Here is a 20,587-nt window from a genome sequence, read left to right on the forward strand (position 1 = left end):
GGACTACGAAGAACAATGAGTGTGGGACTTTGGATATGGAACCAGTGTGCTTGACAGGTGTTGTCCCACCTTGCACAAGACAATATCCTATTAGCAAGGAAGCTATGGCCACTACTAAGTTAGTGATTAAAGATCTATGGGACATGGGTATAGTTGAAAAGACACATTCTGCCGACATGCTGTTCATACTCTTGACAATGATTCGAGCTGCACAGGTCACAGCTGCTCATTGGAACAAATGGTCAACTGTGCTGGAGGCTCCTAACATCATCATACAACATGGCACATCATGTAATCCAGCTACTCTGATGCTTCCTCCAGATACAACATTACTTGAACACGACTGTTATGAGTTGGTTTTGGATCAGCTTTCTGATGGGTTTACTAAAAGTCATCCGTTGGAAAACCCTGGTATTTGTCTTTTTTCTAAAAACATCAACTGCAAAGATATGAATTCAGACCCTTTGCTATGAGACTTGAAATTGAGATCAGGTGCATCCTGTTTCCATTACTCATCCTTGAGATGTGCCAGATTACTCATCCAGAGATGTGCCCTGCTTAAGCCAGTACATGTCCAGGCCAGTCTGAAGTTTGCTAGAGAGCATTTGGGTGATCCAGAAGAAGATTGGGAGAATGTCATATGGTCAGATGAAACCAAAATAGAACATTTATTTTCTGAGGTCTTGGCTGATTTATTTTGATTTTCCCATGACGTCAAGCAAAGAGGCACCGAGTTTGAAGGTAGGCCTTGAAATACATCCAGAGGTACACCTCCAATTGACTCAAATAATGTCAATTCGCCTACCAGAAGCTTTGAAAGCCATGACATCATTTTCTGGAATTTTCCAAGCTGTTTAAAGGCACAGTCAACTTAGTGTATGTAAACTTCTGACCCACAGGAATTGTGATTACGTGAAATAATCTGTCTGTAAACAATTCTTGGGAAAATTACTTATGTCATGCACAAAGTAGATGTCCTAACCAACTTGCCAAAACTATAGTTGGTTAACAAGAAGGTTGTGAATTTGTAAAAAGATATGCACATACATATTAACAACCACAACAGTGATGAATGTCGTTGGGGTGGAGGGTGGTATTCAGCAGCCTGAAGGTAGAAAATATTGGCCAGTCTTAGTTTTTTTCCATGATACTCCTGTACTGCCTGCATCTGAGTCACTGAAGCGGGGAGAACAGGCTTGGGTGGCTGGTGTCCCTGATGACCTTCTTGGTCCGATTGGTTAGACCATTTCAGCTTCGCTGAGATGTGTATGCCGAGGAATTTTAAGTTATTGACCATCTCCATGGCAACGCCGTTGATGAGCATGGGGGAGTTTCCAGCCTGGTTCCTCCTGAATTCCACAATCAGCCCTTTTGCTTTGCTAACATTAAGGGACAGGTTGTTTACCGGGCACCAAGCCGTCAGAGTGGCTACCTCCTCCATGAAGGCTGTCTCATCGTTGTTGGTGATCAGGCCTACTACTGTCGTGTCGTCAGCGAATTTGATAGAGTTGGAACTGTGTGAGACCACGCTGTCATTGGTATACAGAGAAAACAGGAGGGGACTGAGGACACATCCTTGTGGGGTCCCCGTGTTGAGGATCAGTGTCGAAGAGGTAATGTTGCCTAACTTCACCACCTGGGGGCAACCTGTCAGGAAGTAAAGGACCCAGTTGCATGGGGAGGAGTGCGCTTTGTAATGAGCTTATATGGTATTGAAGGACGAACTGTAGTCGATGAACAGAATCCTCACAAACATTTATTTTGTCCAGGTGGGTAGAGGTAGTGTGCAGTGCAATGGCGATTGTGTCATTCATGGATCTGTAAGGTGGTAGGCAAATTGTAGGGGGTTGAGTGTGTCAAGGCGGGAGGAGGTGATATGGTCTTTGACTAGCCTCTTGAAGCACTTCATGATGACGGAAATAAGTGCTACTGGTTGGTAGTCATTCAGTTACTTTCCCTTGGGCACAGGGATGATAGTGGACATCTTGAAGCAGGTGGAAATAGAGGCCTGAGCTAAGGAGAGATTTAAAATGTCTTGCGAGGGTTAACACGTTTGAATGACTTACACACATCCTCAGTGGAGACTGAGTGTGTAGCCATCGGGGGCTCTCCTCGGCAGCTTAGGGTCATTGTACTCGAATCTTGAGTAAAAAGGTGTTTAACTTCTTGGTGACAGGGGGCATTACTTTCACGTCTGGATGAAATGCATGCCCAAATTCAACTGCCTTCAACTGACGGTGAGTACCCAGCAATTCGTATTCCAAAAGTTCTACCCGGGTGTGTGTAATAATGCACAAAACAATCAGATTAAGAACATTTGAGAAAAGCACCAAAAAAAAAATACAAAAAAGTAGAAACCTGCAATGTTATATCGGAGCTCGAGGCAGGGGGGCCCTCTGTCGGTGTCATCTTAGCCAAATGATATGGTTATGATGCTCATCATTCCATTCAATGTAATAATGTGACACAGGAGGTTAGTAAATTACACCTTGTTATAGCATTGTAATGTAGTAGTGTTGTGCAGTTCATGAACGATTCACTCAACTCTTTTTACTGACTTGAGTGTCACGGTTCGTTTTTCTGAGTGACTTGTTCATTTCAGTCGTTCGTTTGACCTGCGGACCACAATGAATACTTCAGCAGGATTAATACATGCTCCACCGGCTCAGCAGCTCCATGCACATGCTCAGTCCAGCAACTGTCTTATTTAGTCTATCATGTGCACCAAAGGGGAATAGATCATGCTGTTGTCATGACGTGCCCTGGGGGGTATCATAGGTCTCTCTCGTTTTATGACTTAACGACAGGTGGTAAATTCCTGGAAAGGACCCTCTCACCATTTGGACATGCAGCATTGAGAGAGAGAGAACAAAGGACTTCACTTGGCCAAACTGCTAAATCCCCAAAATGGGAGAATTAAATCATATTTGGCACTTCTGGGACCTGTTGGATCGGACGGTGAGGGCTAGGGCCATTCCTCACAGAAATGTCTGGGAACTTGCAGGTGCCTTGGTGGAATAGTGGGGTAACATCTCACAGCAATAACTGGCAAATGTGGTGCAGTCCATGAGGAGGAGATGCACTGCAGTACTTAATGCAGCTGGTGGCCACACCAGATACTGACTGTTACTTTTGATTTTGATCCCCCCCCTTTGTTCTTTGTTCAGGCACAAATTATTCCATAATAATTAGTTAGTCACATGTCTGTGGAACTTGTTCAGTTTGTCTCAGTTGTTGAATCTTATGTTCATACAAACATGTTAAGTTTGCTGAAAATAAACGCAGTTTAGGACATTGAGGACATTTCTTTTTTTGCTGAGTTTATATTGCAATTATTCTTGAATGAGTGGCCATTCATGTGCAAAGGATTAGCATTTCAATGAATATAATTATAGACTGTGTAGTGAATCCATTTGTCTATACCGCTCTCTGTCCCCACCACTCTCCTTTTGTCTACCAAGCTGTCATATAGGCATAGCCCACTAGCGACTTTTCTATCTCTGTTAGTAACCAATATCTACTGTTTGTGATGTATTTCTGTGATTATTTAGTTAGTTAGTAAATAAATAATTAAGCCAATGTTTATATTGCTGATTCATTATGGAAACTTGGGTTCGTGCAGATAACCAAGAATTTTACGACGTTCAGATGAGACTGATAGAGGGAAAGAAAATGATAGAGGGAAAGAAATTGATCTCTAAGAGCTCATTCGGAAGATGGAACTCCTTAAATAAACTTGTCTGTGGTGCCCCAGGTTATTAATGAGTTAATTGTTGCATGATTGAATTCAACGACGTAAATAATTAAACGTTAGATAATCGATTTGATAAAATAGCATGCCATCACATTGATGATAGTCAGACTGTAAGCAGCAGAGAGGAGGAAAATACATGTTTAGAATTGATAGTTGATCGCATAGTAAAAGAATTAACGCAATTAATTGATTATTGAATATTACTCGATGCACACAGCTTTTATTAGAACCAAAACAAACACAGCCTGCCTCTGCTCAACACTCGAACGAGAGAATGAATCGTTCCGGGGCAGCTGCATTTTGCGACTGAAATTGTGCTGATCTGCCTCGCTGCAGTCAAGCAGTGTCATAGAGCCGTTCACAATCTAGTCCGGATGCGGCCACAACTAGACCTCGTTTCAAAGGTATCAAATAATCTTATTTGTATGCCTACCTATCACAAATGTACAATGCTTGAAGAACACTTTTATTAATCTCAGTCACAAAGAACAGCTCCAATAACAAGCCTTCTATGGCGATTGAGAGACTTGTTCGCCGATAGGGGACCCTGCTTGCTCTGGGCGTTACCGAATCAAATGAACAAAATTAGTGTTTTGACTGAACAAGTTGAAAAGACCTGAGAGAGTAAAAGGAGGCGAACTTGCCATCACTAGTACGCAGATTCTTAATTAGCATGTAGTTACATAAGTTGTCATGAAGACTTCATAATAGCAGTTGTTAGTAACAGTTGACAGAGCATATGAAAATAGGATGAACAGGAATTTTAACACCCATTACAACCGATTTTATAACGTCATGCCGTGACTCATACCTACTTAAAACTACTAATGACAGCTTTTGACAAAATGTTATGTTATATAGCTGTTATAAAGGCTTTATGAATGCCTGTATAAGGACACATACAGTACATTTTAGTCATATCCAGAGCGACTGGATCAAGCAAATAAGGTTAAGTTCCTTGCTTAAGGGGCACATAGACATATTTGTCACCTAGCTCGGGGATTCAAAACAGCAGCCTTTCGGTTACTGGCCCAATGCTCTTCACCGCGAGAATACCTGCTACCCCAGTAAAGTGTTACCAAAATTTTGTAGGATGCAGACAGATAACAGTTGCGTTCATGTGCTTCAAATCATGTCAGACATTAACATTATCCGCAATTAAAAAACAGACCATTTCAAAGTCACAATGACCTCCTTTTGGTATCTATGAGGTCCAACTGCACAGGTAACTCCATACATACTAACAGCACACAGTCATGATCTATCACATCTCTACGGTTACCAAAGAGATGACACACCCAAACTAAGCACACTGGAGTTAAAGGGAGAGTTCACCTAAATAACAAATGCACATATCCTTACCTTGAAAGTAGTCTACGGGGCAGGAGAGGAAGGGAAACGTAAGTCATTCTTTCATTCAGGCAATCTATCCTTTTAAGCTTGAAATGATAACATGTCCTATTTGTCTGGTTGCCACAGAGCTACACTATGGTTGTGTTCATTTGGTAAACAGTGAAAAAGTCCAGGTTGTCCCTCCCCTGTTCTGGTATAAATAAACACGACCTACATCACCTTGCTTTCCCTCTTAACCGAACATCTAGGCCCGAATACCAAATAAACCCCTAGTTACTACGCACTTGTGGAAATCTGGGAGGATTTGACAGGTGTAAGCAATATGGTAATAGCGCCACTTGCTCACTGATGGGCTAGGAAATAGTCTCTCCATGATACTTACACCTGTCAGATTGCCACAAGTACATAGGGTGTACCATCATTTTGGGATTAGGACCTAGATATATGCAGCCAGTACTTGGTCTCACCTCTCTAGTTTGACAGCCAGGGCCTTGCGGAGACGCAGCTCCTCAGTGTAGAGCTCCCGGTAGCGATCCAGCTCTGTGCGGGTGGAGTCTCGCAGGCTCATGCTGTCGTGCTGTGTGGAGTGCGCTCTGCCCAGCTCGCCCTCCAGCTCCCGGATGCGCTGTTCCAGCGTGGAGCGCAAGCTGGCCTCGTTCGCTGCCTTGATCTGCTCCAACGCCTCCTGGGACGCCGCCTGGGTCTGAAGGAGGGATGTGTTCAACAGGCAGCAACAGGAATGGGTAAAAACATGTGTATACACACTCTCACCAAGTGAGTGCCATTCATCTGTTAATTAACTGCCAGGCAGAAATGGAAAACCAGCAGGACGAGCAGCCCTCAAGGACAACTTCCTTCCTTGAGGAAATCACTGATCTAACACGGTAAGGCTGATGATAGTCACAGGCTAGAAACCATGTTGTTACCTATCCACGTCATTATTTCAAGGGAGGGAGGGAGGGAGGAAGGATCCATTTTTTAATTTTTACCTTTATTTTACTAGGCAAGTCAGTTAAGAACAAATTCTTATTTTCAATGACGGCCTAGGAACAGTGGGTTAACTGCCTGTTCAGGGGCAGAACGACAGATTTGTACTTTGTCAGCTCGGGGATTCGAACTTGCAACCTTTCGGTTACTAGTCCAATGCTCTAACCACTAGGCCAAGTTCTAGAATGTATCTTGTGCCTCCCCCCACCTGTAGGAAGAGGTTGACCTCCTCCAGTTTCTGTCTGATCTCCTGGCGGGCCCTCTCCTCTGCGTCTCGTCGGTACTGATCCACCAGGGTCTGGTCCATCACCCCCGCTTCCACCTGCCGCCGCAGGCCCAACAACTACAATACAGAATAGTACTTTTACTAATAGATCTTGTAAATGCTTTACTTACTGAATATTTTACATATTAAAATGAAATACTTCCATTGCACAGCCCTTTTAGTTTTTTTGTTGACCCCCCTGGGATATGAACTGCCGACTTTCTGGCAACTGGATCGTCTCTAACCTCTGGGGCTACCCACCTCCTCCTCCAGGTGCCTCTTGCTACGCTCGAGCCGCTCGTTGCTGCGGCCCAGGCTCTTCAAGGAGGTCAGTTTCTCCTTGAGCTCCCCGTTGACCCTCTCCAGCTGGCTGCAGCGAGACACCTCCTTCTCCAGCTGCACCGACAGGTCATCCACCTGGGGACAGAGGGTCATTGAGATGAGAGGATGTGTATGAAGTGGTGTAGGGTGAAGTTGTCCCTAAATGCTGATCTTGGACCAGTTTTGCATTTTCCAGATTGGGGGAGCAGAAGGTGATCCTAGATCTATACCTTGGGGAAACTTGAACCCAGAGCTGTATGAAGTACAGGGTTGTGTTCATTCGGAAACAAACAGAAGAAAATAACCTGAAACAGGGAGGACTACCTGGACTTCTCTAATAAGACACATTTTTGTTTTAAGTTGCAAAACATTTAAAAAGGTTTTCCGTAGCGTGCCCTAATAAACACGACCCAGGAAATGGTAGAACATGAGATAAGATAGATAAGATGTCAAATAAGAGGAAGATAAGGATCTGTGTGGGTCTAAACTTAACTTGATGAGTCGTCAATGAGTCCCAAATGGCACCCTAATCTCTATATAGTGCACTAGTACTTTACTTATTATGTCCCGCACCCTTGGAAGTGAAGTAGTAGCACACTTTATAAGGAATAGGGTGCCATTCGGTACACATCCTTGGTTTCAGGATCAATTGGGCTTAGTACCTTGTCCTTCATCCTGCTGATGTCAGCCTCAGTCTGTCTGTGGCCCATCTCCCCTCTCATGCTGCTCATGGGCGATGCAAACTCAGGCCCGGCACCGTCCTGCTCCCGCAGCTTCTTCTTAGCCGTCTTCACCAGTGTCCGCAGCCTGTACAACATTCCACACAGAGACAGATACACACATATAATCTTAATGACACATGGGTCGTTCCACCAATTTGGTTCCTTGAGTACTGTAACTCGGAGAAAAATATTTTTTCTTTGTTTCACTTTATTTTAAACATTGTCATAAAGAACGCAACGTAATAAAAAATATATATGTAATGCCATCAAGAGGTTAAATAAAAAAATTACTATACTATTAAGTGCCAAGTAAAGAAACAGGATTGACGATTTAATCTTAAAATGAGCCATAAATCCTCTTGTGATAGGGGAATAGAAGCTTGTTGTCTGCAACAGCATGGAGGGGCAATTGAATGAAAGCTTCACAATTGTTTAAAAAAAAAAGTTAAAACATTTCTTGCCTGCAACAGTATTATGCTCGACCGTGTTCCACCACAAAACACCAGAAAATGGTGAAAGAGTGTAGAACCAGCTCACCTGCTTTTACACTAGGGTTGGACTATTCTTTTGAAAGATAATTAAGGAATAGTTTCATCGTATTAAAACAAGAGTTCAGTAAGAGGGTTAAACTTAAAATGAGGGACAGGTGTTTTTTGTTACCACTTATTACATTAAATAAATAATAGTCAGAAATGACTGTCAATGCTTTCCAATGAAAACCTAGAAGTCATACAGAGGGACATGTCAAAATGCTACATTTTTGCACTTTAGCAATTCTTTATTCATATAAAAAATCTGATTGAATTTTCCATGCGGTCTATATTAAAAAGGGCACTACATTTAATATAACAAGCATTTAAAATGTCTACCGTAATTTCCGGACTATAAGCCGCTACTTTATTCCCACACTTTGAACCTCGCGGTTTATACAATGACGCGGCTAATTTGTGGATTTTTCCCGCATTCGCAAGATTCATGCCTCCACCAAAAAACTGAGCACAGTCACATAATGTGACGTAAATCGAGCGCGCTCAAACTTCCCATCATTCTGATTACGGTAGTAATTTTGTCACCCTCATCATGGCAAAGACACAGAGAAATGCATATGATGCAGCTTTCAAGTTGAAGGCGATCGATCTGGCTGTTGGAAAAGGAAATCGAGCTGCTGCATGGGAGCTTGGCCTTAATAAGTTGATGATAAGACGTTGGAAACAGCAGCGTGAGGAACTGACTCAGTGCAAAAAGACAACAAACCTTTCAGAGGGAAGAAAAGCAGATGGCCCAAAGTATTTGCAGCCACTCGACATCAGTGTAAATCGTGCATTTAAGGTGGCGCTCCGTGCTCAGTGGGAGGCTTGGATGACAAGTGGGGAGAAATCCTTCACTAAAACGGGCCGCATGCGAAGAGCAATTTATGGTCAAGTCTGCCAGTGGGTCCTGACAGCGTGGAGCATTGTCAAAAAATCCACTATCATCAACGGGTTTCGAAAGGTGCTGCGTGTTGAAGGGGCAGCATGAGCTCAGCGGGGTATTTGCCTCCGGATGAAAGTGACAAGAGCGACAATGAAAACGATCCAACATCGGATGAAGCAGTTCTGAGGCTATTCAATGACTTCAGTGGTTTCAGTGCACAGGAGGAGGCTTGGTAGGCTACTGTTTTAATTTTTGTTACAAGCCGTGTTTCGCTTAAAGGCTGTGTAAAGTTCATTTGTTTCAATGTACCGGTAGGCACCTGCGGCTTATAGACATGTACGGCTTATTTATGTACAAAATACATGTTTTTTTATAATTCAGTGGGTGCGGTTTATATTCAGGTGCGCTTAATATTCCAGCAATTACGGTACTTAAAAGATCAAAAGGCACTAATTTCATAGAACGACCTAGATGCACTAGATCAGTCTGACTGATCGGACACCGAAACATCACACCACTGATGGGGGAAAAAAAAAAACACATCTAACTCACAAACCCAGATACACAAATCATATCACAAACCTATAGACAGCAAAACACATCTAACCCATAAACACAAGGCATCGGCTAACTTCACAACACGCCCACAGAGAGGTGCACCAGACAAAAGCCGGGGATGAATGCGCTGGGTCTACTATAATTGGGCTCCATAGTAGTACTATGGTGGTAATAGACATGGAGAGGTTGCTCTACCGTCCTGAGGAGGGTGCTGTGAAGAAGGGAGGTTGTACTGTCACCTGTACATTTCTTTCTGTAGTTCTGTGTTTCTCTTCATCTCCTGGTCCAATCTGGTGTCCACTGACTTTTTCTGCTCCCCTATCTTCTTGGCCTTCTTTTTCTCTAACTCCATCTGGAACACACAGGACAAACAGCGATGAAATACTGAAGTCTTATTTTTCATCTTCACCAAGTCAATTAAGAACAGATTCGACCTGTCAACAATGAAGTCTTCACACACCCCTACAGTGTAATAAGGTAGATTAAGGATGTGCATCTTTCCTTTTCAAGATGATTCGATACGTATCTAGATACATGGGCTCCGATACGATAAGTTTTGAAACGATTCGGTGTGATTCAGTTTGGTCAACTGGCAGCCCGCGGGCCAGCCCCCTTTTGTAGGCCAGCGGATCAATCCAGTTTTTTGGAACTCAAGTCGGATTCTCAACTTACTGTTGAGCGTTAAAATAGTAGAATAGTAGAAAATCATTTATATCTTAAACATTTGAACCGGGGAGCAATGCATATCGGTGAATCCCTATGGTAGATCCCTTTATCTGTGGCTTTTTTTCTATATGGCCTGTTGAATTAGACGGTAGGATTGTGACGTTCGACATAAAATATTCAATAGAAGCGATGCTGGGGATTGTTTCTGAACAGGGCCTTGGTTTAAGGCAGTGCTTTTTATGTTCACAGGTGAGGTGTTAATGGCCAGTTGTGCGTTTGTGTGTATGCCAGTGGTCATCTTGATTGGTCACCTGGCTGCTGAGCTCTCCTTTCTCCTTCTCCAGCTCAGCCAGACGCAGACCCAGCTTGGAGCGGCTCTTCAGCTCCTCCTCCCACAGCGCATGGGAGTCCTGGGCGTTATGGGACAGCATGCTTTGCTTCTGCACCTGAGGGTAGAGGGGTAGGGTTACGCTACTAATGTAGAGCCGAATGTTAGTGGTCCATATCAAGACAAAAAACGAAAACCCTTTGCCCGTCTCTGAATTCGTGAGGCTAAACATGTAAAGATATATTGCGGGGGATCTGGCATATTGAGTTAATATTTTTGCAGCGTTGACATATTAGCGCAAATGACAGAGAGATGTGGTATGTGGAAGCATCTTTAGACAATGAAGACACAATACAAATTTCAACCGAGGAAGTAGTAAAGTAATCAACCAACCTCCTGACTGAGCTGGTCCTCCAGGGTCATCTTGCTGCACTGCAGGCCAGTCACCAAGTCCTCCAGACGGTTCCTGACCTGAGGGTTGAAGAGTAGAAGAGTGATGCAACATGTGGACAAGAGATGTGGCTCGTCATCCAAATAAGATAGGATCAACTTAATTGTCCCAGAGGAAGAATCAATCCCGAAAAGACACAAGAGGGAGAAAATAAAGAAATACATCCAAAGCATGTAACACCATGCAGCTCTAGAGAGAAACAAAAAAAATAGGTCTCAGACCACACCAAGATGATATACCGGTATAGGGAGAAAAAAGAGATCAAAATACCTCAGAATTGCAAAGAGACCACCACCAATCAACAACCCAACACAACCAGAAGAAAACTCAAAGACATTTATTAAAAAACAACTCATTCAAGCAATGTTTTTGAATTTCTGGTGTAGAAATAGTGCCCAAACGGCCGATCAAATCTAAAAGCAGTGGCTAAAGTGTAGGGAGTCTTGATGATTGATTTATTTTTCCTTTTGAGGGGATCTTTCTTCAGAGAATAAAATCAAACGCAAAGAAATGTATACAGCTACTATGTCTGAAATACCAACCCCTCCTCCTGCTGCAGAGTCAGATGGCTGTGAAGAGATTGAATACCTTTAAAGTCAATATTAATTTAATTACAACTAATTTACCCTTATATCTCCTGTAAAACAGTAACTTGTCTACTGTAAATTATAATTTCATGTCATAGCATTAGTAAGACCACAAAAAGACAGCCAGGGCTTATAAAGATTAAAAATCAGCACTAAAGTATAATTCTGCAAAGTTACTCAATGTTTATTTACCTTGAAAGGCAGTCTCCCCTTGTCCATAGACTACTTTCAAGATAAGTAAACAATATGAATACATCAATTCTCTGAAATAGCCCTTTAACATGGCACATTATATCTAAACATGGTGCTTTTTCCCAGCCCTATGCATGGGAACCAAATACAATATGGAAAACTGACTGGGGGGGATGAAAATGTTTGGATGCAGATTGACTAGACTCACCATGGCAGAGTCTTGGACTCCTTTCTGCAGTGCCTCGATCTTGTTGGTCTGCTGCTTTGCTGCTGCCTCCAGCCTGGCATTCTCAATCTCCAATCTGCAGTCACACAACATTAATACGACAGTCACAACGTTCACATTCCTATAGTATGTAGTCATATTCAGAAACAGTTTTATAACAGTTTGTTTCCCCCCCAAAAAATGACAGATTAAATTTCATACAACCCTAAATTGGTGACTGAGTTTGTGCGCGTGCGCTCACGCTTTTATATGTGTGTGAGAGTACAGTCGTGGCCAAATAGTTTTGAGAATGACACAAATATTAATTTCCACAAAGTTAGCCACTTAGTTATCACTTTGCCTTATGGCAAGGTGCTCCATCATGCTGGAAAAAGCATTGTTCATTACCAAACTGTTCCTGGATGGTTGGGAGAAGTTGCTCTCAGAGGATGTGTTGGTACCATTCTTTATTCATGGCTGTGTTCTTAAGCAAAATTGTGAGTGAGCCCACTCCCTTGGCTGAGAAGCAACCCCGCACATGAATGGTATCGGGATTCTTTACTGTTGGCATGACACAGGACTGATGGTAGTGCTCACCTTGTCTTCTCCGGACAAGCTTTTTCTGGATGCCCCAAACAATCGGAAAGCGGATTCAGAGAGAATGACTTCACCCCAGTCCTCAGCAGTCCAATCCCTGTACCTTTTGCAGAATATCAGTCTGTCCCTGATGTTTTTCCTGGAGAGAAGTGGCTTCTTTGCTGCCCTTCTTGACAACAGGCCATCCTCGAAAAGTCTTCGCCTCACTGTGCGTGCACTCACACCTGCTGCCATTCCTGAGCAAGCTCTGTACTGGTGGTGCCCCGATCCCGCAGCTGAATCAACTTTAGGAGACAGTCCTGGCGCTTGCTGGACTTTCTTGGGCGCCCTGAATCCTTCTTCACAACAATTGAACCGCTAACCTTGAAGTTGTTGATGATCCAATAAATGTTCGATTTAGGTGCAATCTTACTGGAAGGCCTGTGAAGCCCTTTTTGTGCAAAGCAATGATGACGGCACGTGTTTCCTTGCAGGTAACCATGGTTGACAGAGGAAGAACAATGATTCCAAGCACCACCCTCCTTTTGAAGCTTCCAGTCTGTTATTCGAACTCAATCAGCATGACAGAGTGATCTCCAGCCTTGTCCTCGTCAACACTCACACCTGTGTTAACGAGAGAATCACTGACATGATGTCAGCTGGTCCTTTTGTGGCAGGACTGAAATGCAGTGGAAATGTTTTTTGGGGGATTCAGTTCATTTGCATGGCAAAGAGGGACTTTGCAATTAATTGTAATTCATCTAATCACTCTTCATAACATTCTGGAGTATATGCAAATTGCCATCATACAAACTAAGGCAGCAGATTTTGTGAAAATGTATATTTGTATTATATTGTATTTAAATATATGTATTTATATTTCTCAACTTTTGGCCACGACTGTACTTTTGTGTTTGCTTGTGTGTGTAAGTACAAGTGCACCTGTGTTCCTGCATGCTGGTGTGTGTGTGTTCCTGCATGCTGGTGTGTGTGTGTGTGTGTGTGTGTGTGTGTGTGTGTGTGTGTGTGTGTGTGTGTGTGTGTGTGTGTGTGTGTGTGTGCCTGTGCATGCACATGCACATGCACGTGTATACCTCTGCACTGCCTCCTCCAGCTGTTTAATGGTGGTGTCTGAGCCTGCAAAGGCAGACAGCACCTCCTGCAGTTTCTGAGAGGCGGTGACCACCTCTCGCTCCTTCTCATCTAGACTGCTCTTCAGAGCTTTGATGCGCCGCTCTGCCTGAACGTACTGGTCCTCGCTCTCCTCCAGCTGTGAGGTAGCAAGTTCACAGAGTTAAGGTGATTCCCTATTCTACTTGACAATGACATTTGTTCTGCACAATATATTTATATCTGAACATTCTGATAGAATAGGGAATCATGCTATTATATCCGTCATATCTATTCTATACAATACTTTTCTATCGGAACATCCTGTAATGTCGCCCCAGCCCGAGGTCAAGCGGTCATACGGCCATCTTTCAGAAGAAGGTCAATCTCAGGTCACTAGCATCACTATGAACATCTGTTAACCTATACATTGAACCATAGTTCTTACAGTAACCCTAACCCGGTCAGTAGCCAGCTGTACACAAAAAAATCCAACTTCATCAGTGAGCTGTCTAATCTAAGACAGGTTGATTGATGCCACAGCATCCACCACCAGCCAGTCTACATGGGAGAGACTGTAGATACCATAAACTGCCACAGGGAGGCACTGTCTTGCTCCTACCAATATGGCTCCTTTAGAAATATAATTACTAGACTTGAACTTGAATGGGGATGTAGGTTCTAGTAAGTCTGGTTCTACAATGCTTCCAACCTTCTCCGGGGTGACGTTTCCCCAGATCTAGGATCATATTCCCGTCACCTGATCATAACCTGAACCATTTGCATTCGCCCACCTTCCCCTTAAGACGGTCCATGTCCTTGAGCAGTCGCGCCTTCTCCTCCTCCAGGTCATTGCGGTAGCGTGTGTTCACCTCCAGGGAAGCCTCGCTCATCGACAGCTTCTTCAGTGAGTCGGCGAGTTCTTGCTGCAGCTGCCTCAAACTGGTCTGTGGGCCATGAAAAAGTAAGAGCAAAATAACGTTTTCTTTGTTAAACAGAGAGACTGAACTTTTCCGGGCTGGTAGAGAGAGAGAGAGAGAGCGCAGGGGGGTGATTAAGACAAGCTAATCCTCTTATGTAGTAGAAAACCGGAGGATGGGAATAGCCACAAAACTACACTAGTAGATCATGAGAAGCGTAGGTTGAAGGTGCTCTTTGACTTGCAGCTATTAGTGGATAAAGTTAGCTTCAGTTTGTAGTGGATGTTATAGAGGTGACGTGTTTACTTATTCTACATGTCTGAGGAATGTTTGTTCTACATTAAATAGTTATATCTGTACATTCCACAGCGTAGTGCCCTGCTGAATGCTATCCTGTTCTCTATCCTGGGCCCTGTTCAAATTCTATCAAGCTGCATCCTTCCTCCCTTTTTGAAGTAGTCACTGACTAGAAATGACTGAACAGATGAAAACCATGCGTTTGGAGGCCTTGCATTCACCAATCTAATATCTAATCAGTGATTATTTCAATGAAGGAAGGATGCATTTTTTAGGGCTCTACATCAAAGCGTTTTTCTGTGATTCCTTGAATCCTATCTCCTTGCCTCCTTCTCAACCGTATTGTAGGAGGAATGTCTGAGGTCCCTCCCCTTATTCTTCTCCAATACCTTTTTGATGTGAGGAGAGAGAATGTGAGGAACCCAGGAAAGATGAAGTGAGAAAGAGCCTTTATTCTACATTATAGATTTAAACCGTTCCACAGCGTTGTGCCTTGCTGAATGCACCCCACCCCTATATCACACCTCTCTGTCGTTCTTCTCCTCCTCCAGCTTGTAGACCTGGTCGCGGAGGTCGGCAGCCTTGGTGGCCAGCTCCTTGCTCCTCTCCTCTACCAGCTGCACACGCTCCTCCCCGTCCGAGCGCAGCTTAGCCAGCAGGTCGCCAAAGCGCTCCTGGGCGTCCGTCACCGCCTTCTCCTTCGCCATCCCTTTGAATTTAATAAACTGTATTACTCCCATGGCACTCATCGTAAGAGTAGGGGGTGTTTACACTGGTGCCCTGGCTAAATTTCCAACCCAACCTGGCTTCATTTTTATCATGGCCACCTAATCATCCCCTCATTCCTAATTGGCATATATCTCTCCACCATGCTAGCGGTGTGGTGAGTGTTCTGGGTGCCACATATTGGTAGTGGATGAGTCGAGTTAATCTCAATAATTTTGAGCACCTAGGTGGAAAAGCACTTATTCCATTTCATTATTATTATTGTAAATCCCCAAATGGGAACATGGATGTGTCACCAGCATGACAAAGTGAAGACATATTTTTAGAAATCTTTACAAATTTATTGAAAATGAAATTCAGAAATCTCTCATTTACAAAAGTATTCTCACCCGAGTCAACACTTTGTAGAAGCACCTTTGGCAGAGATTACATCTGAGTCTTTCTGGGTAAGTCTCTAAGAGTTTTCCAAACCTGGATTGTGTAAAATTTGCCCATTATTCTTTTCAGAATGTATCATTGCTAGACAACAATTTCCAGGTCTTGCCATAGATTTTTCAAGTAGATTTAAGTCAAAACTGTAACTCGGCCACTCAGGAACATTCACGGTCTTCTTGGTAAGCAACTCCAGCATAGTTTTCGTCTTGTGTTTTAGGTTAATGCCACCACTATGCTTGAAAATATGGAGTGGTGACCAGTATTGGATTTGCCCCAAAACATACGACTTTGTATTCAGGACAAAAAGTGAATGGCTTTGCCACATTTGTTTTGCAGTATTACTTTAGTGCATTGTTGCAAACAGGAAGCATGTTTTGGAATATTCGTATTCTGTACAGACTTCCTTCTATTCACTCTGTCAATTAGGTTGGTAATTGTGGCGTAACTATAATGTTGTTGATCCATCCTCAGTTCCCTCCTATCACATCCATTAAACTCTAACTGTTTTAAAGTCAATCCATGAGCGGTTTCCTTCCTCTCTGGCAACTGAGTTAGGAAGGACGCCTGTATCTTTGTAATGACTGGGTATATTGATACACCATCCAAAGTGTAATTAACTTCACCATGCTCAACGGGATAGTCAATGTCTGCTTTTTAATATTTACCCATCTAACACTAGGTGCCCTTTGTGAGGCATTACAAAACCTCCCTGGTTTTTGTGGTTGAATCTATGCTTGAAATTAACTGCTCGACTGAGGGACCTTGTAGAGAATTGTATGTGTGGGGTACAGAGATGAGGTAGTCGTTAAAAAAAGTATGCTAAAATCCATGCATCTTATTATGTGACTTGTGAAGGACATTTTTACTCCTGAACTTATTTAGGCTTGCCATAACAAAGAGGTTGAATACTTATTGACTCACAGCATTTCAGTTTTTCATTTGTAAACATTCTGAAGAACATAATTCCACTTTGACATTACAGGTTTTGTGTGTAGGCCAGTGAGACAAAATCTAAATTTAATTCATTTTAAATTCAGCCTGTAACAACAAAATGTGGTAAAAGTCAAGGGGTGTGAATAGTTTCTCAAGGCACCTTAGTGTCAGAAGACTTAGCACTGACGGCTGATGAAACAAGAACAATATATGATGTTGCCAATAGATTCAATAGGATAAACTTCAAGCAAATGAATTAAATAGAATAAGTTAGATCAATGCATTAGAAAATCATCAGGGATCTCAGCTCATATAAAGTAACCAGTACCGATGCAAAGTGCAGGTACATAATTATAGCACCACCTGGATAATATGCATTAAAAAGCAAGGGAACTGTACAATACAATATCAACACATTAAATATCAACACATTCTTCCCAGTCAGTGGTGTCATGTCAGCTAAAGCTAGGGGTTGGCAGAATGATGTCTGGACCTCTGTATCCTCCCATATCACAAATCAAGACACAGGCTGAGGCAGGCAAGAGAGATCAGGGAGTTTTTAAATAATGGACTACTGGAATAACTATTGAAGTCTATTCAAAATTGTTGGTCTTAAGCGAGGGGATGGTGAATTCAATTGCTTGCCACTCCTAAAAGACATGACCCACCTTAGGATACACCTAAAATACATTGGTTAAAAACTCTGCAATTGCATGCACCTTTGTTCTGGGCCTCCTCCAGCTGTTGCCTCAGCAGCATAGCCTCGCTCTGTGCCGCCGCCAGCCTCTCCTGCAGCGTCTCCTGCCGGGCGCACACTCTCCCAGCCTGCTCCCTCTCCGTCTGTAGAGTTGCCTCAAGCTCCTTCACTCGCCCCCCTATTTGCTCCTTGTCCCTCTGCAGTGTGGCGACCATATGCTCCATCTCGGCAAGCGACATTGTGACGCGGTGCACCTCATTTTCGAGGCCGTTTGCACGTGATTCTGCCTTAGCGAGTTTCTGCGACAGCCCACCCACCGCCTCGCGTTTGTTCGCTGCCTCGCCCGTAAGCTTGTCCTGGGCACGCTGGTGCCCCTCACGCTCGCGATGAAGAGCTCTTTCGGCGTCAGCGCGTGCCACCTGGCATCTCTCTGCCTCCTGAAGAGCCCCAGTCAGCCGCGTCCTCGCTGACTCACCTTCGGCTTCCAGCTGCTCCCTCACCTGGCGCTCGTGCTCCAGCCGTGTGGAAGCCACAGCCAGTTCGGCCTTGACGGCGGTCACCTGGCTGGTGTACTGGTAGACTGTCTGGGCCAGCGCCTCCTCGTTGAGTTTGAGGTCGCGCCGGGCATCCTCTAGGCGCTCCCTCAAAGCCTCGCTCTCCTCGGAGTGGCGGGACTCCTCCTGGCGACTGTGGGAGCAGGAGCGCTCCAGCTCAGCTCTCAGGGAGCTCAGCTCGTCCTGGAGCACAGAGCTCTGCTGCAGCAGCTCCCTCTCTCGGTCAGTGGCCTCCGTCAACTGGGACAAGGCCTGACAAGTGAGAACAGCAGCAGAGGTGACACAGCACACTAAACATCACTTTCAATGGCGAACATGAAAAAAGACGGCATAATTCAGTTATGACATCATTGTTCTAGCATTATCCACTGAGTTTTTAAAACTAAATGATAATGATATGGTTCAATGTGCCAATAAAATGATCTCTATCTACTTTAGTTTCATTTAATTGCCGTCATCTTGAAGCTACAATTGGGATCATGTAAACTCTGCTAATGACCATACAAAAAAAAAAAAAGTGTAACGGAGAGCAATGTACAATACTGAGAACTTTGCAAAATTGCATGGGGCCGCCATCTTTATGCACCTCTGCTATTAGAGCCGGACCGGAATCTCTGCTTCAAGATTCTATTGATCACCCAGACTGGGATATGTTCTGGGTTGCCACCGAGAATAACATTGACGTACATTACCATTCAAAAGTTTGGGGTGACTTAGAAATGTCCTTGTTTTTGAAAGAAAAGCAACATTTTTTGTCCATTAAAATAACATCAAATTGATTAGAAATAAAGTCGACATTGTTAATGTTGTAAATGACTATTGCATGTTACTGCAATACAGACAGATTGTGAACAATGCCGTTTCAGATTTACTTTAAGACGAAGTTTAATTCATTCAGCCAGCAGACTCCCCATTCTTGTTAATTAGTGTGCTTGATCAAACATTTCCACATAAATCTAATCCATAGATGAAAACATTTTTAGTTTAGATTACCTTCTTAGGTAGAACTTAGTGTTTTGTATTAACTTTTGTATTTTTGGTGGTTATCATGTAAATGTTCTTAAATTATGTTAATTTGAATATGTAGTTAAGGGCCCAGTGCAGTCAGAATAAATGTGTTGCTGTGTATTGTGTCATATTTTTATTTCCTGATAGTTGCTGGTTGAAAATACAATCTACACAGGACCTTATAATCAGCAGGTCTGCATGGGCGGCAGTTTCGGCTTTCAATGGTGACATCACCATGCAGTCAATTGTGCTCCTGGGTGACGCAGCAGTCTAAGGCACTGCATCCCAGTGCTAGAGGCGTCACTACAGACCCTGGTTCGATTCCAGGCTGTATCTCAACCGGCTGCGATTGGGAGTCCCATAGGGCGGCGCACAACTGGCCCAGCGTAAACCGGGTTAGGGTTTGGCCGGGGTAAATAAGAATTTGTTCTTAAGTGACTTGCCTAGTTGAATAAAAAAAATTGAAAATGGTTAATAGACTAACACCAAAGAGAGATCCAGATAACAGCTCGTTATTCCCCCCTCCCCCCCAGTCCGACCCTGGGTTTATAAGCGCGGATATTGACTCTGCCGCTCGAGCATGCTTTTGGGGCACAGTCGATAGCGCGCTGGACTTCGGGCTAGAAGGTCAAGGGGTCGAGGCCTGCTCCCTGCCCGTTTCATTACAGTATGTTACCTCGTTGCTCTTACTGATGGTCCTCCTGTTCTCCTCCTCGATCTGCTGCTGCTTGCGGAGATGATTGTTGAGGAGGGTCTCCGACAAAGCTCGGGCACCTCGCTCCTGGGTCAACAGCCTCTGGGTCTCGCTGCGGTCCTCCTCCGACTAGGGGATGACACAAACACACAGGCTACATTCATACTCATTCACGTCATAAATGCTGTGTGCTCAATAACAGACTATTAAAGAGAAGATATGGAGAAAGGTGTATTGATGTGGTTCTGAGTGATTGTTTATAACACTCTTATGACACCTGTGGTGTGTGTGTGGCAATGACGGAATAACATTAAAAACTCGCTAAATATGATTGATGGTGATAGTCATTTTTGCTCGCTGTAACCAACAAAATAATACATGGTAACAGGAGTGGAAATCGTGTTTTTTCTGTGAATGTTGGAGTTTAATTTAATTTTGTGGACCTAACCTCATCTATATGTCGAGATCAGATTGCGTTTGATATAAATTACTCCAGAGTTAGAGAAAGATTTCTGCGGGAAAGTAAGTTACATTTGGACATTGCAGTAAAAATGTCAGGCAAATGAGCTGGCACAAATACATGTTAACACCTTTTGCTCTACACCAGCAAACACTGCTATGGAGGTAGAAAGCGGAGCAGTGGATTTTGTAGACAAGGAAACGAGGGGGCACAATGAGCAAAGGAGCCACAAGCAATATGACTTTGACCAAAGAAGTCGCAAGCAATATGATTGTAATAGCTGTGGCACCAGGCCATGAAGTGCCCTGCTGTTGGAAAATTTTGCAACAAGTGCAAGGGGAAGAAAATGTGTTTAGCAAAGGACAAGTATGGGAC

The 20,587-nt window shown here is 43.6% G+C and overlaps 1 protein-coding gene across 3 annotated transcripts in view; it reads right to left on the reverse strand.

The window, feature by feature from the left end:
- si:ch211-272n13.3 (ankyrin repeat domain-containing protein 26) overlaps positions 1-20,587 on the reverse strand; it is an 88,174-nt gene that overhangs the window by 16,277 nt on the left and 51,310 nt on the right. For all 3 annotated transcript variants that reach the window (XM_035790361.2, XM_052465214.1, XM_035790362.2), the window contains 14 exons: positions 19,735-19,881; positions 17,519-18,302; positions 15,230-15,414; positions 14,283-14,435; positions 13,473-13,648; positions 11,806-11,899; positions 11,361-11,387; positions 10,761-10,838; positions 10,351-10,485; positions 9,613-9,725; positions 7,343-7,487; positions 6,621-6,776; positions 6,303-6,437; positions 5,575-5,810 (listed from right to left, as the gene is read on the reverse strand). In XM_035790361.2, coding sequence (XP_035646254.1) covers positions 5,575-5,810; positions 6,303-6,437; positions 6,621-6,776; positions 7,343-7,487; positions 9,613-9,725; positions 10,351-10,485; positions 10,761-10,838; positions 11,361-11,387; positions 11,806-11,899; positions 13,473-13,648; positions 14,283-14,435; positions 15,230-15,414; positions 17,519-18,302; positions 19,735-19,881 — 2,564 coding nt within the window. The remainder of the gene's footprint in view (positions 1-5,574; positions 5,811-6,302; positions 6,438-6,620; positions 6,777-7,342; positions 7,488-9,612; positions 9,726-10,350; positions 10,486-10,760; positions 10,839-11,360; positions 11,388-11,805; positions 11,900-13,472; positions 13,649-14,282; positions 14,436-15,229; positions 15,415-17,518; positions 18,303-19,734; positions 19,882-20,587) is intronic.

The sequence above is a fragment of the Oncorhynchus keta genome, chromosome 17 (assembly GCF_023373465.1).
Source record: "Oncorhynchus keta strain PuntledgeMale-10-30-2019 chromosome 17, Oket_V2, whole genome shotgun sequence".
NCBI lineage: Eukaryota > Metazoa > Chordata > Actinopteri > Salmoniformes > Salmonidae > Oncorhynchus > Oncorhynchus keta.